The sequence below is a fragment of the Cyprinus carpio genome, chromosome B11 (assembly GCF_018340385.1).
Source record: "Cyprinus carpio isolate SPL01 chromosome B11, ASM1834038v1, whole genome shotgun sequence".
Taxonomy (NCBI): Eukaryota; Metazoa; Chordata; class Actinopteri; order Cypriniformes; family Cyprinidae; genus Cyprinus; species Cyprinus carpio.
The window spans coordinates 5,672,616-5,685,294 of record NC_056607.1 but is presented as its reverse complement, the minus strand read 5'-3'; the positions used below and the strand labels follow the sequence as shown (position 1 = coordinate 5,685,294).

General features: G+C 39.8%; 2 protein-coding genes across 2 annotated transcripts; both read left to right on the top strand.

Moving 5' to 3' along the window:
- Window positions 1-3,378: 3,378 nt before the first annotated feature.
- LOC122138860 (trypsin-3-like) lies at window positions 3,379-6,524 on the top strand. The gene is made up of 2 exons (XM_042733663.1): window positions 3,379-4,236; window positions 6,194-6,524. The coding sequence occupies exons 1-2, from the start codon at window positions 3,949-3,951 to the stop codon at window positions 6,467-6,469; spliced, it is 564 nt and encodes a 187-aa protein (XP_042589597.1). The 5' UTR covers window positions 3,379-3,948; the 3' UTR covers window positions 6,470-6,524.
- A 3,893-nt stretch (window positions 6,525-10,417) lies between these two features.
- Window positions 10,418-12,257, top strand: LOC109053062 (calcium/calmodulin-dependent protein kinase II inhibitor 2-like). The gene is made up of 2 exons (XM_019070493.2): window positions 10,418-10,977; window positions 11,293-12,257. Exons 1-2 carry the CDS (start codon window positions 10,809-10,811, stop codon window positions 11,355-11,357), a joined length of 234 nt encoding a protein of 77 aa, XP_018926038.1. The 5' UTR covers window positions 10,418-10,808; the 3' UTR covers window positions 11,358-12,257.
- The last annotated feature ends 422 nt before the right edge of the window (window positions 12,258-12,679 follow it).

Below are 12,679 nucleotides of genomic sequence, written 5' to 3'. Positions count from 1 at the left end.
TGCTTGGTATTAACAGATCTTTACAAAATTATTATTTGAGGCCTAAAGGATTGGTTTCATATTAAAAAGCAGCACATTAGCATTTAACAAGGGACTGACTAATTATCACATGCAGATTTGGAGAGGTTTACCAGACATGTTTTAACTTGTCTTAATACATGTCCATTGCTTTGAAGTGATCCAGCGAGAACACATTATGTGTTATGAGAAGGTCAGGGAGGACGCCCCTACTGAAAGCCCAACTTGTTCAGTTGAATCAAACACTGTTTGATTCATAGCACCCCTTGAATACTGAAATCAGAACTATGGAAACCTGAAGAACAGTGTTGATGTGATTTCATCACCCTATGTGGAGGGGTTTGGTAGATATAGCCCAGCTGACCTTCAGTACTGCTTTTCACGCTCACATTAGCCATGGTCATGCTGCTGTTTCTGGTGCTGTTTAAACTCATCCCAGCCAACTGTAAGTACACTGAATAATATCAGGAGCTGAACTACTTCTTTTTGCCTACAGCCATATCTTTGCAACAAAGCAATGTATTGCATTTTACAGTGTTTAAGCATATTAAGTGTTTACTTTTACTTAGTATATGGATGAATGTCATGATGCTTATCTTTGCCCTGAAATGAATAGAACTTTGTGATGATGAGCAGTCCCCATGATGGACAAAAAATATTAAAAATAGTAAATGATGTTTATCTGAAAGTGTAACAATGCAAACAGGTTTTCTGTAAGGGATAGGTTAAGGGTTTGGTTTTGGTTAGGGGATAAAAAATATTGTTTGGTCAATATAAAAGTAATAGGAGTCTATGGAAAGTCCCCACAAATCACAGAAACAATTGTGTGTGTGTGTATGTGTGTGTATATATATATATATATATATATATATATATATATATATATATATATATGTGTATATATGGTGCCGTCTGGTGCACGACGCAACAGCAAGGGTCCTCCACTTGGTTCTGTCTATTGCTATCCTAGGGGCCATCTGTAGAGTAAGTCCTCTTCTTTTCAGCTCTTTCTCAACTGTTCTTCGCCATGTTTCTTTCGTTCACCCGTGGTTTCTTTTTCCTTGTGGTGTCCATTGCAGGTCTATTCTGAGTAGTGAGTTGGCTGGCATGTGGCAGACATAACCAAGCCACCTCCATCGCATGACTGGACTGATTCTTGCACTGACTTTGCTCCAGTCTTGTGCCAGATGTCGTCGTTGGAGATGTTGTTCGGCCAGAAGGCTCTGAGAATCCGTCTTAGGCACTTGTTCTGAAAGACCTCCAGCTTTCGCTCGATGGCTACTGTCATCTTCCAGTATTCTGAGCTGTAGAGAAGAACACTCAAGACATTGCTCTTGTAGATCCTGATTTTGGTGTGAGAGCTCAGGTTTGTGGATCTCCAGACTGATTTGAGCATGGCGAATGCCTGGTTTGCCTTACTGATTCTGGCATTCACTTCAACATCGCAGTCACCATCTGCTGTCATTTTACTGCCCAGGTAGACAAACTCCTGCAGGTCCCTCAAGGGTGTTCCATCTATGTTGACAGGAGTATTAACTGTGGCATTTTTCCTCATGACTTTAGTCTTCTTGCTGTTGACCTTTAGCCCGATGGCACTGGCTATTTTGCTGAGTTTTTCTGTCTTCTGCTGAATGTCCTGATGCTTGTGAGCTAGCAGACCAAGGTCATTGGCGTAATCCAAGTCCCCCAGATGCAAGATCAGGGTCCACTGGATGCCTTGATGTTTTCCTTGGGTGACGCTACGCAATAGCCAGTCAATGGCCAGGAAGAATAGGATTGGAAACAGGATGCAGCCTTTCCTCACTCCGGTTTCCACCGGAAAAGGTTCTGTCAGCTCACTGTTGTGGATGACACGACACTCAAAGCTCTCATATAGTGACTGGATAACGTTGACCAGATCTTCGGAATGCCATAATGTTGTAGACTCTTCCAAAGTGATGTATCAAAAACGATGAGCATGAGGTATAATGGCCTGTTCCATTCATGGGACTGTTCTAGGATCTGGTGTAGAACGAAGATGTGGTCAATGCATGACCATCCTTTACTGAAGCCAGCCTGTTCTTGCCGAAGGATGTAATCCACCACTGCTATGATGCGCTGCAGTATGATACGGCTGAAGATCTTCCTGGTGAGAGAGAGTAGGGTGATGCCTCGCCAATTTTTGCAGTCCCCAATATCCCCTGTCTCTTTCTCCCAAATGTCCTGTAGAATGCACTGAAGGATCTGTGGCATCTCCTGTACAAGTGCAAGTTAGCTTGTGAATGGTTTTATGCTAAAGGGTGTTTCACCGATGACTAGATCGTTCTGTTCACAGAAGTCAATGAGCCTCTTCCCGTTGTCAGTGCAATCTCCAACTCCATGCTGACCCATAACCTTCTCTCTGCCTGTGTTTTTGCTGCCAGCCTTTGTATTGAGGTCTCCCAGTTGGAGGTGCTGTCTGTAATGCGCTGTAGAACTGGTCCTTGGTGTACTTTGAGTTCAGCCTCACATACAACAGGCGTTCGTTAATGGGGTTCCACTGCAGCAAAGTATTGGTGTACTTCTTGTTGATGAGTAAGGTCACTCCTTCTTGGTGAACATCGTCCTGTCTACCTGACCAAATGATCACTTCCCCACTGCTCAGCTTTTGTTTCCCCATTTTTATCCATCTTGCTTCCGTGATTCCAAGTAGGCTCAGATTGTATCTGTTTAACTCACTTACGGTCTGTGCTAACCTGCCGGCTTGGTGCAATGTTCGTACATTCCAGTTTCCAACTCGCACGTGGCGTTTTGGCCTCAGGAGGTCAGCTATCGGGCTGAGGACGCCCTTTCGGCTTTGACCCTCATCCTTCATTAGTCCAGTTGCCTGGCCTGCTTCCCTCCCTCTGCCGGGTGAAGTTTTTTTCCTTGCTGTGGTTCCATAGCAAAAAGGTTTTTGCTGGGTGAGGTTGCTAGCCCTACTCCCAACCCTCTTTCTTTCTCAACTGGGCTTGGGACTGACTATGGTGGAGAATATATATATATATATATAATCATGAGCCTCAAAATATACATTTCAAATATCTGAAGGTACATATGTAAATATATTTAAAACATTTTTTAAATTAGGGAAAATTTGATGTACAGTCATATTTAAATCTAAACTATATTTAAAAACTTTTTTGTAATTAGGGGAATTTAATGTATCAGTCACATATATTAAGGAAATATGTTCATAGTTTTTACTTATTAGTTATACCAATAACATTATTAGAGTCATTACATTTAAACTCATTAATCATTAGAGTACACAACTAGAATTTTAAACTTTTTTTTCCTTTTCTTTATCGTGAACATTCTTTATGTTCATAAATATCACAAATCATAAACCACTGCTGCATACTACCATTAACAAACACCTTTGTAACCAATAAGAAGCCTTTATTGAATATCAGGCCATGTATCCTGAGATTAGAGGTTTATTTCATTGTCCTTTCACTGTCACCTTGAGTTCTGAGATGTTTTTAATGGTTTTTATAATGTTTTTCAGGTCTGGACTTTGTTCAGGGGCGCATTGTTGGCGGATATACCCCCTCGCCAAATTCAATCAAATACATTGTATCGTTACAGAGCTCAAAGGGTCAGCACTTCTGTGGTGGATCTCTTGTCCATAAGTCCTGGGTGCTTACAGCTGCCCACTGCAATATAGGGTGTGCGATTTTTCACCTTTTCTTTAAATAAATTCTCTGCCTAACAGATTGTTAATGAGACTTACAGGATGTACAGTATGGCAGGAGACTTGATGGCCAAGTCTGTGGGTGAGTCGAAAGCCAGAGTAAAGCAGACAGACACTAAGGACGCACACTAACCTTGACCCGTCATCACTATGTGGGACTTAATGAATGCTGGCTTATCTGCAGCTTGGCACGGATGAGGCTGCTATAACAGCGAAGAAATACTGTTATTCAACTCATGTCCTCTACAAAAGAGTCACTGTGTATAACAAGAAATCAGATATCAAGCATAACTATCTGTTTCTTCACTGTTGCTTACGTATGTGTTAGAATATCATCCCATTTTTTTCAGAGGCTCTTTACTGTATTCTTCTTTTTTTTTAAGATGGATCAGATGATGGTGGTGGCTGGAGACTATACTTTAGGTGCTTATGAGGGGACAGAGCAGTACTCCAAGCCTCTGTCACTTAACCTGCACCCTCAGTACAACAGGAGCACAAATAATGCAGATATTATGCTCATACAGGTATGGCACCTTGGTGCTTATATAACTCTCTAGTGAGTGAATAAGAAAGTACTGCTTCAATCTGGTCACTTATCATGGCATTCATGGCTTCAGTTATGAAAATCTAATATAAAGAAACAACATAGCTAAAAACATTAAAAGAAAAAATAAATAAATACATTAAAATATTTTCAAAACCTTACATCCTGATCATCCAGTAGGAATTTACATTACAGACTGGCTATACATGATCCCTTACATAATGAAACTTTTCTGAACCTTTTGATCAACCAGTCAGAGTCAATTATTTAAATTATATAACATTTAGCTGAGGCTGTGTCTGAAATCACATACTTTCTAAATAGGTACTTCTTTTGAAAAAGTAGTTACTTTTTCATGATCATTAAAATACATTCTATATGATATGAAGGTGTGTTGTCATCTGGGTAGATTCCACTTACTGATGAATTTGGACATACAGCTCGCATACAGTTTTTCAGCTACTGTATAATAGGGAAGTATGCGATTTTGGATGCAGCCTGAGTCTTGAATCATTTAATCATTCATTCAACTGATTTGTTCAAAATCACTGATTCATTCAAGATAAATTACTTGATGTCTCTGACTGAAAATCTCATGATGAAATAAATGTTTTCTCCAATGCTTGTTGGCCACAATTATTGGCACCCCTAGAAATTTCTAAGACTAAAATATCTCTGAATTCTATTCCTATTACATTTTCAACACACCAGGGTGACTAGGATCATGAAATTGTCCAGCCATGACTTCCTGTTCCACAGGATTATATCCTCCATCACAAGGTGTAAAACCAAGGAATATGATTCTGATGTGTACAACAAGATTGTAGAGCTTCACAAAATAGAAAGTGGTTGTAAGAAAAGGGATAAAGCATTGAAAATCCCCATTTCCACCATCTATATCGCCCTAATGCACGGTGAGGAGGAGGCCAAAGCCTCTCCAAGTATCACAGCTGGAGAATTGCAGAGATTAGATGAGTCTTGGGGTCAGAAAGCCTAAAAAATATTAAACAGCCCCTACATCACCACATGTTCGGGAGAGTTTCAAGAAAATCTCATCCAAAAACAAACTCTAGCATATTGAGTTGTCAGACATGACTGGAACTTCAAATGGCACTGAATTTTTATAGTCAGATGAAACTAAAAATAGAGCTTTTTACCACCAGATGGGTATGGTGCAAACAGGGATAAAATAACCCCATGCCCACGGTTAAATATACTGCTGGATCTTTAATGTTGTGGGCCTGTTTTTGTGCCGGAGGTCCTGGACATCTTGTTCAGATGCATGGCATCATGGATTCTATCAAATACCAACAGATAAAAAATCTCAACCTGACTGCCTCTGTTAGAAGTCTTATAATGGGCCGTAGTTGAATCTTCCATTAGAACAATAATCCAAAACAAACACAAAAATGTGTCAATGAACACAAAATAAAGCTTCTGCCATGGCTGTCCCAGTCCTCTGACCTGAACCCTATAGAAAATGAGCGGGGTGAACTGAAGAGAAGAAGCATCAACACTGAGCTGTGAATCTGAAGGATCCGGAGAGATTCTAGATGAAGGAATGTTCTCTGTTCTCTTGTCAGGTGTTCTCCAAACTCTTCAGACACTATAGGAGAAACTCAGAGATTTTTCACATGGAAAAAGGGCATTGCAAAAATTGGGTGCCAGTAATTGTGGCCAATGTGAACTAGAGAAAACATTTGTTTCATCATGACATTTTCCCCTCACTTGATTTACTTCAATAAAAGGTTAGAATTTTGTGAATTTTTTGAATGAAAGATCAGAAGGATACAATAAACAATACACATTTATTTTCACAGCCACCTTTGCTCATATTTACCAAGGGTGCTTATATCAGTGGAGGGCACTTTACATCAGGATGTGGTTTTATATCGACTCTGATCTGTATGCCTGTTTCTGGATGTGGGTTCTTTCAGCTTAGTGCGCCCATAGAGCTGAACAGGAACGTGTCCCTCGCCCCACTCCCCAAACAGAACGCAGGGCTGCTGGCGGGCAGGGTGTGCCAGGTGTCTGGATGGGGCTCCACAAGCCACAGCAGAGGTTTGATGCCCCTCACCCTGCGTACAGTCAAACTCCCCATCGTCTCCACCTCCAAGTGCAACAGCAGTAACTCCTTCAGCGGGAACATCACAACAAACATGATCTGCGCTGGGTCCAGCACAGGAGGAAAAGAGAAGATGCATGTAAGGTAAAGTGGAAAAACACTAGTGGTAATGGCCAGCTGACATTCTCTGTTACCCATGATTCAAATGCTCTGTAAGGATGTTGCCGTTTTGCTGTTCCAGGGAGACTCCGGAGGGCCGCTGGTGTGTGATGGACGTGTTTATGGCCTGGTCTCTTGGGGAAATGGCTGTGTAGATTCTAGGTTTCCAGGGGTTTATACGGCTGTGTCCAGGTTCCGCAGGTGGATTGACCAGACAATATACAACCCATATTCACAATGCCTTAAGTCAGCCGGTCTTTTCAGCAGGGAAGACTAAACTTCTGTGTGCTTTCTCCAATACTTGCATTCATATTCAATATTTGTACCACATCTTAAATGATTATGTGGTTCATCTGTGGTTGAAATGACAGTGATAGAATATTATATTTGACACATTTTCCTAATAAAATAATTTATGCATACTGAACACTTTTGTATAACTACAGAATTACAGCTGAAATTATACACTATAGAAAACTCAATTCATTCACCCCCCCTTTTTTTGGTTTGTTGTTAATTTTAGTCTTAATTAAAAAAACAAAACAAATTATTGTATGTAAATCATTTACTCACAATACTGTATAAACTATATTGTTCATTTTTTCACTGCTTGCTTATATCATCATAGTTTAAAACATGCAATTATAATTTTTATGATTGATTTTCATAACATTGAAGTCGTTACCTAAAAGGAATTTGAAAAGTGGTGAAAAAGGCATTGTAAATTGTTTTAATGTAATCTCTTAAAATTACAATACACTTACAAACTTTAAGTAATGTAATTAATATACATGATAAATGAACAAAAATGTCTGACAGTGATGTTGTGAAGACTGATGACTACGTTTTAATATCAGTTAGCAGCAAGATATCATGCATATAGTTGTAATAATAAACAGTCTCCCTTTAAATTGCTTTAACGGTTTCAGCAAAGGATATTAAATGCAGAAAATTTGCCTTTGTTTAGTTCAATTGCTGTGACTGGGGAGCCATAAAAAGATTTGACGTTGTACCATTCTTGCAACAATGGATGTTTGCGCATCAAATAGGACTGGGTGTGTCTGCAATTACTCTTCTCTGAAGGTGGCATCAGTTCCAGGAGCTGTTGGTTTCACTGCCTGCACATGACACCACATGTAAGATGATCGCCGCATGAACTACACACAATGATTCGCAGCAGTTTATGCATGTATGATATGAATGCATCCCAAAAGCTCAGTTTGATAAGAACAACTTTTATGTATCTGGGGCATCATTCATTACTTACATAATTAAAAACAGTAGGTAACATTAAGCATAGAGGTTAAACCAACCAACAATACAGGTCATATGTTTTTGAGGAGGGCTGATAACATGTTTGGCTGTAACAGAGTAATCTGATGGATCTCTGAATAGAGTTTCATGGGAAATAAATCGCTGAACAGCATGTTCCCACAGGGAAAGCCATTGTGAATGAACATGCCACACAAAAATAAGTACATACTAAAGAACAGTGCTAATTTCACGTACCGGACAAGTAGAACTTGATGTAAATAAGCTGACCAAGATTCATTTTATTATCTGTACCATAAAATATTTTGTATATTTGTTTGTATTTAGTTATTTAAGATCTTTATGTGGTTAGTGAAGTTTACAACTGGTGGAAAAAGGTCGCACTTTTGTTCTAAAAGAACAGGGAGAAACAACACTAAATGATAAATGCTAAACCTTTAACCTTCTATTCTCTGTTCCTTGCCTGACTTTTTTGTAGGACTGCCATATTTGACCAGCAGTGTTGGGGGTAACGCATTACCCAACATAATCCGATTACTTTTTTTAACTAAATACGCAACACATCACTTTTACATGAAAATATGTGAGTTACATTTTTAAATAAGTAATGGCAGTTATTTTGTTTTCCTATGTATTGACTGACAGCTCTCCTGTCCCAAAGTCGAGAGAAATCGTAAGTGCATAGGCGTTACTGTACTTCTAAACTAAAAACTGAGGATTATTCATTACACTTTTTGTGTGAAAGGATGTTTACATTTGCCAAAAAAATATATTTTTTAATATAAAATCAAACAAGCAAGCCCAGTCTATATGAGAAAAAGTACTGCAAATGTTATGGAATACATTACTTTCCATAAAAAGTAACTAAGTAATTTTGAGGAATAACGCAATATTGTAATGCATTACTTTTAAAAGTATGTTTTCCCAACACTGTTGGCTCACCAAATATGGCCGTAGGAAAAAATCCCTCAAAAGTACAAAATTATCCAATTTTTGGAGAAACTGTTATACGCTGTGTGAGTACAATTTACTCAGGCCAATGGTTTGTGTAACGTGTATGACATTAAACTTTTTTTAGAATAACTATACATAAATAAATTGAGTGAAATAAATGTGATTATTTTTGAAAACCACATACTTAACTGCAGACACACAGAAATGAAATGCGGTACAGTATGAATATTTTGAGCGTCCCTAACTTTTCTGTAAAGAATCACAATTGTCCCTTATTTTCCTATTCTGACATCGGCAGTTCCACGCTCAGCTCATCTTTATCATTCTTCCCAATATTAAACTGTCTGAAGATGACCTCTCTCAAAGAAAACAGGCTGGTTTCTAGCAAACCGAGACGAGGCTCAACCGGCTCTGTGTGTTTCCCATTTCAGCTATTCAGATCAGATAGAACGGAACAAAATGGCTTCTCATTCACAGATGGGAGGAAACAGTGCATCTCGCTTTCATCCCGCGGAGTGACAATGTCTGCTGCTCAATCCTGGGAAGGTTACAACTGTGTCTGGTGCAGAAGATTATGCTCTCGAAATCTTGGACAGAGAAGCAAACCCCCTCAGCTCATATATCCAGATTGTGCCAGTATGAGTTCAGCATCACTCCAGCTTCTGATATTACAAAATAAAAACCTATACACAGAGGGGCGGGGGCATCCCATATTGCCTTCTCTTGTGATTTACAGGCATGTTTTAATATCTTATTCTGTTTGGTTGGGTTTTAACTGAAAAAGCATGCATTAAGGATAAAATCACGGAATAAAATAACACACAGGCTCTTGCGACTATCTAAGATATGAGGTTTTACAAAATGTAGATGGCTCTCAATGAAACTGAGTCAGTGCTTATTTAATTTAAACTATCGTGTGCCTTAACCCTTTAACCGTGTTCTTAGCTGGTATTTTGGTAGTAGATTAAAGTTTAAAAACACTGTGAATCAGGCCTGTCTCTGATTTGCTGGATTTCTGACTCCTGATAAACCCCCAGTTTCACTACAGTGATATACTGATCACAGGTGATGAAATGTGTTGCATGTATAGTTCATTTATTTGTCAAATTCACATATGTCTACCCAGCTCAGCTCTTGGATCCTCTACAAATGAGCAATCGAGGCGACGCAGGTGCATTACATAAGAGAGACATCCAAAATGTGCTGTACTTGAGTTCAGGACTGAGAACCACTATATCAAAAAGGCTCAACATAAGCATTAAGTCTGAGTTGCAAACCGTCACTGCACATATGAAAAAGAAATATGCATATTAATAATAATTCAGTTATTTTCAGTATTTTCAGTATTATTAAAATCTGAATCCTCGTGTCTATGTCTCAAGGTTAAGGTATCACACATAAAAAAAAGTTTTATTTGGAAAAAAATATATATATGTTTGAAGACTTTATAATGATTTTGTAGACTCAGTAGGCTGCTTGATGGATACACTACATGGCATGTTTAAGAGTCATTAAATCAGAAATTCTGTATAGAATGTTGTGTATGAAAATATGTATGAAATCAACATGAATACAGAAATTACATGATTGTAAATGTGCATTAAAGCATTATTAAATAACAAAAGATTTATCATCTCGGACATCTTTGACACATGGAAGCATTTTGTTCCACGCGCAAATAGCTTGGAAATTTCCCAAGATTAATATTGGCGATAGCTACAATGAAAGAGCTGGAGAGGAAGCCCGCGCCTCAGTGACGTTCATTCTCCATCAGGGATCTTTGTTTTGCATCGCTTCCCAATTTGCATTTGTTTCTCAGGTTTTCCATACGACGCTCCAGCCGCCGTCAAGCCCCGAGAGCGCAAAGGCGCGTTCCGCCGCGATAGAGCGTCCATTCGCCTCTCCAGCGTTGGGAAATTTAGAGGGACTGACTCGGGTTTGAACTGAACGAAGGAAATTACATGCATTCGCCTCGCGTCCTCGCCATCCACTCGCGGAGACACGTGCGATAGAGGTAAACAGCCGAGAGATTCGCTCCACAAAACTCACCTCGCGCTATCGATTCAGCAGCAGATACGGTAGCCGCTGTCGCTTCATACAGCATGTCGGATGTATTACCGTACAACGAGGACAAAATGACTCATTATGGCAACGATGGGGACGAGGAACACCTTTCCTTCACCTGCCGCCTCCAAGACACCAACAACTTTTTCGGTGGCAACCAGAATAAACGACCACCAAAGCTCGGGCAGATCGGGAGAAGCAAAAGAGGTAACGGGCAAAGCCTTTGCTTATCACACGAACAAAAGGAATCGTTAAAATGATGCGAAATTCCATGTTGCGCTTCGCGATTATATGTCTTTACGCGCGAAAATGTGCGCATCTAATGCAATACGATCAGTTTGAGCTTAAACTGTCTGCTTTCTGCTTCGCGATTAGGAGACAGTGATGTATTGCGCCATTTCTGATGTATTAAAATTCATGGCAACATGGAATCTCCATCTTTGTGCCAGTGCGTAGACAATAGAGGATATCTGTGAGTTGGTTTCTCATCATAATAACCCTAGTGTCTCTGTTCACTGACAGTCATGGAGGAAGACAACGATGGAGAAGCACTGGACAAGAGCACAGAGAAGTCCTCGTCGGCATGAACAGACCCAAAGACTCTTGACCTCTCTGATGTGTATATCCAAAGACATTGTGAAGAGGCTCTCTCTCTCTCCCATCTGGTGACAAGCACTCCATGCATCCTCCTCTCGATCTCCCAAACTCCATTGTCCAGGGTTTACAGTGTGAACCGGCGGTCCGGAAGAGCGGCCCAGGGGCTTGAAGGAATACTGTGTTTTCCAAACTATACTCCGAGATATGTGCAATGACAGGGTTCGGTCTCATTAGAGACCGGATTCTTCTTTTTTTTGGTTCTAATGAAGCAATTCGATAGACTGAGCAAACAGTACCATTAACATCAAACCAGTATCTTCCCACTTAACCCAGTAGCCTACTGGTGGTGTTAATGGTATACTAGCAATGTAGACTTTTTCTTCCAAGAGTGCACCTCCAAAGAGGTTCCACTATGTATGTTAAAAACAAGCTATTTATTAAATCTTTGGATACATATTTTGCAGTGTTGAAGGTTGAGCAACCGTTTTATATAATGGAACGATGACGAGAAGTGACTTTTGCTTTGGATAAATGTTTTGTATGTAGCTTAACTGTGATTCTCGTGATCTGCTTCGTTTCATTTCATTCATTTGATGTTCGGTTCAATCTGGAATGTCAGTTTAAGGACAGTAACTTTATTATCGTAAAGCATATTAACTGTAGATGTGCCAAATTTAACCTGACAAGAAACGTATCTTTCTGTGCTTTCTTCACGTGCGCAGGTTTATTAATATTCGGTGGTCATGTTTACAGGGCTCTTTCATACTACTTGTGATGTATTCTAGTCATGCATGACGAACCTCAAGACCTCAAGAACGTCTTCTTGAATATATTACGTATTTATCTCACAGAACATTTCTACAGAATATCTGTTATAATAAAGATTTTGAGAAACGTTCCAAAGGTTTTTATTTTTTTTCTTCCTGACACATCTCTAATGCTCCGTTTAGCCCTGTTAAATCTGTGCGCGCGCTCAAATCCAAGGGACGTGACATTTCAGCCTCTGCCACCAGCTTTAAATGATTCATGGTTTGGGATGAGCATTGTCAAAGCTCACCGTTTTAAATCCAGTCGGCCGAGGAATCACAAATATGATCTGCACACTGTACGAGGAAGCTTTCAAGAGCTTCTCCTGCCAGTCTGGAAGTAACCGTCATTAGAAACACTGCTGGATGGATGGGCTGCCATGGAAACAGATTCAGCCCTCCTGAAATCTCCATTGTGTCCACTAGGGAAACCACAGCAGAGGATCTGGCAGTACGGAGGAGCAATACATCCATCCAGATGTCTGCGTTCATAAATTATATTACTG